Source organism: Sycon ciliatum, chromosome 12 (assembly GCF_964019385.1).
Source record: "Sycon ciliatum chromosome 12, ocSycCili1.1, whole genome shotgun sequence".
Taxonomy (NCBI): Eukaryota; Metazoa; Porifera; class Calcarea; order Leucosolenida; family Sycettidae; genus Sycon; species Sycon ciliatum.
Window position 1 is genome coordinate 26,858,731 of NC_088654.1, and position 3,790 is coordinate 26,862,520.

Below are 3,790 nucleotides of genomic sequence, written 5' to 3' on the forward strand. Positions count from 1 at the left end.
TCAGCCAGCGATCAGCCAGCGATCAGACACAGCGATCCACCAGCGACAAGCCACAGCGATCAGCCCGCGATCAGCCACATCGATCAGCCAGGGATAAGCCACAGCAATCAGTCACAGCTATCAGCCACAGCGACCAGCCACAGCAATCAGCCACAGCGACCAGCCAGCGATCAGCCACAGCGATCAGCCACAGTGATCAGCCAGCGATCAGCCGCAGGGATCAGCCAGCGATCAGCCACAACAATCGGCCAGCCATCAGCCACAGCGATAAGCCAGCGATCAGCCAAAGAATGATAGCTGGCTGATCGCTGTGGCTGATCGCTGTCTGATCACTGATCGCTGACCAGCACTTACTGATCGCTGTGGCTGATCGCTGGCTAATCACTGTGGCTGATCGCTGGCTGACTGCTGTGGCTGAGCGCTGGCTCATGCCTGAGGCTGATCGCTGTGGCTGATAGCTGTGGCTGATCACTGTGGCTGATTGCTGGCTGTTCGCTGTGGCTGATCGCTGTGGCTGATTGCTGGCTGATCGCAGTGGCTGATCGCAGGCTGATCGCTGTGGCTTATGGCTGCCGCTAATTGCTGGCTGATCGCTGTGGCTGATCGATCAGTCACACCGATCCGCCAGCAATCAGTCACATCAAACAGCCAGCGATTCGCCACAGTGAACAGCCAGGGATCAGCCACAGCGATGAGCCAGCGATCAGCCACAGTGATCAACTAGTGATCAGCCACAGCGATCAGACAGCGATCAGCCACGGCGATCAGCCACGGCGATCAGCCACAGCGATCAGCCACAGCGATCAGCCTGCGATCAGCCACAGCGAACAGCCAGGGATCAGCCAAAGCGAACAGCCAGCGATCAGCCAGCGATCAGCCAGCGATCAGCCAGCGATCAGCCAGCGATCAGCCACAGCGAGCAGCCAAAGATCAGCCACAGCGATTTGCCAGCGATCAGCCACAACAATCAGCCAGCCATCAGCCACAGCGATAAGCCAGCGATCAGCCAAAGAATGATAGCTGGCTGATCGCTGTGGCTGATCGCTGTCTGATCGCTGATCGCTGACCAGCACTTACTGATCGCTGTGGCTGATCGCTGGATAATCACTGTGGCTGATCGCTGGCTGACCGCTGTGGCTGAGCGCTGGCTCATCCCTGAGGCTGATCGCTGGCTGATCGCTGTGGCTGATAGCTGTGGCTGATCACTGTGGCTGATTGCTGGCTGTTCGCTGTGGCTGATCGCTGTGGCTGATCGCTGTGGCTGATTGCTGGCTGATCGCAAGCTGATAGCTGTGGCTGATGGCTGCCGCTAATCGCTGGCTGATCGCTGTGGCTGATCGATCAGTCACATCGAACAGCCAGCGATTCGCCACAGAGAACAGCCAGGGATCAGCCACAGCGATGAGCATGCGATCAGCCACAGTGATCAACTAGTGATCAGCCAAAGCGATCAAACAGCGATCAGCCACGGCGATCAGCCACAGCGATCAGCCACAGCGATCAGCCTGCGATCAGCCACAGCGTACAGCCAGAGATCAGCCACAGTGATCAGCTACAGCGATCAGCCAGCGGTCACCCAGCGCCCAGCCACAACGTTCAGCCAGCGATTAGCCACAGCGATCAGCCAGCAATCAGCCACAGCGATCCGCCAGCGATCAGCCATGGAGATCAGCCACAGCGATCAGCCACAGCGACCACCCACAGCGATCAGCCACAGCGACCAGCCAGCGATCAGCCACAGCGATCAACCGCAGCGATCAGCCAGAGATCAGCCACAGCGATGAGCCAGCTATCAGCCAGCGAACAGCCACATCGATCAGCCACAGCGATCAGCCACAGCCATCAGCCTGCGATCAGCCAAAGCGATTAGCCAGGGATCAGCCACAGCGATCAGCCACAGCGATCAGCGATCAGCCACAGCGATCAGGCACAGTGATCAATCACAGCGATCACCCAGCGATCCGCCAGCAATCAACCAGTGATCAGCCTCAGGGATCAGCCAGCGATCAGCCACGATAATCAGCTCCCCATCAGCCACAGCGAACAGCCACAACAATCAGCCAGCCATCAGCCACTGCGATAAGCAAGCGATCAGCCAAAGAATGATAGCTGGCTGATGGCTTCGGCTGATCGCTGATCAGCACTTGCTGATCGCTGTGGCTGATCGCTGGCTAATCGCTGTGGCTGATCGCCGGCTGATCGCTGTGGCTGATCGCTGGCTGATCCCTGAGGCTGATCCCTGAGGCTGATCGCTGGCTGATCGCTGTGGCTGATTGCTGAGGCTGATCGCTGTGGCCGATCGCTGGCTGTTCGCTGTGGCTGATCACTGTGGCTGATTGTTGGCTGATCGCTGTGGCTGATCGCAGGCTGATCGCTGTGGCTGATGGCTGTGGCTGATCGCTGGCTGATCGCTGTGGCTGATCGCTGTGGCTGATCGCTGGCTGATCGCTGTGGCTGATCGCTGTGGCTGATCGCTGGTTGATCGCTGAGGATGATCGCTGGATGATCGCTGTGGATGATCGCTGGCTGATCGCTTTTGCTGACCACTGGCTGATCGCTGTGGCTGATCGCTGTGCCTGATCGCTGTGGCTGAACCTTGGCTGGTCGCTGTTGCTGATCGCTTTGGCTGGTCGCTGTGGCTGATCGCTGTGACTTAGCTGATCGCCGGCTGATCGCTATGGCTGATCCCCGTAGCTGATTGCTGCCTGATCGCTGTGGCTGATCGCTGGCTGATCGCTGTGGCTGACCGCTGGCTGATCGCTGGTTCTGATCGTTGGCTGATCTCTGTGGCTGATCGCTGGCTGATCGATTGAGCTGATCGCTGGCTGATCGCTGTGGCTGATCGCTGAGGCTAATCCCTGGCTAATCGCTGTGACTCATCGCTGGCCTATCGCTGTCTGATTGCTGAGACCAGTCGCTGGCTGATCGCTGGCAGAGCACTGGGGCTGATCGCTGTGACTGATCGCTAGCTGTTCGCTGTGGCTGATCGCTGTGGCTGATCGCTGTTGCTGATCACTGTGGCTGATCGCTGGCTAATCGCTGTGGATGATCGCTGCCTGACGGCTGTGGCTGATTACTGCCTGATTGCGGTGGCTGATTGCGATGGCCGATCGCCGGCTGATCGCTGTGGCTGATCCCTGGCTGTTCGCTGTGGCTGATCGCTGGCTGATCGCAGGCTGATCGCTGTGGTTGATCGCTGGCTGAAAACTTTGGCTGATCAGCCATGGGTCATCTTGGGCTGATCAGCCGTTGCTGATCAGAAAGCGATCAGCCACAGCAATCACCCAGCGATCAACCACAACGATCAGCCACAGCGATCAGCCACAGCGATCAGCAACGGCGATCAGCAGCGGCGATCAGCCACAGCGAACAGCCAGCGATCAGCCACAGCGAATAGCCAGCGATTAGCCACAGTGAACAGCCAGGGATCAGCCACCGGGATCAGCCAGCGATCAGCCACAGCGATCAAACAGCGATCAGCCACAGCGATCAGCATCAGCGATCAGCCAGCTATCAGCCACAGCGAACAGCCAGGGATCAGCCACAGCGATCAGCCAGCGATCAGCTACAGCGATCAGCCACAGCGATCAGCCAGCAATCAGCCAGCGATCAGCCAGCGATCAGCCACAGAGCTCAGCCAGCGATCAGCCAACGACCAGCCACAGCGAGCAGCCAACGATCAGCCACAGCGATCAGCCAGCGATCAGCCACAACAATCAGCCAGCCATCAGCCACAGCAATAAGCAAGCGATCAGCCAAAGAATGATAGCTGGCTGATCGCTGTGGCTGA

General features: G+C 58.7%; 1 protein-coding gene across 1 annotated transcript; it reads right to left on the bottom strand.

Moving 5' to 3' along the window:
• Positions 1 to 2,091: 2,091 nt before the first annotated feature.
• LOC135828092 (cell surface glycoprotein 1-like) lies at positions 2,092 to 3,225 on the bottom strand. The gene is made up of 2 exons (XM_065340526.1): positions 3,078 to 3,225; positions 2,092 to 2,858 (listed from the first exon to the last, which is right to left on the bottom strand). Exons 1-2 carry the CDS (start codon positions 3,223 to 3,225, stop codon positions 2,092 to 2,094), a joined length of 915 nt encoding a protein of 304 aa, XP_065196598.1.
• Between the last annotated feature and the right edge of the window lie 565 nt (positions 3,226 to 3,790).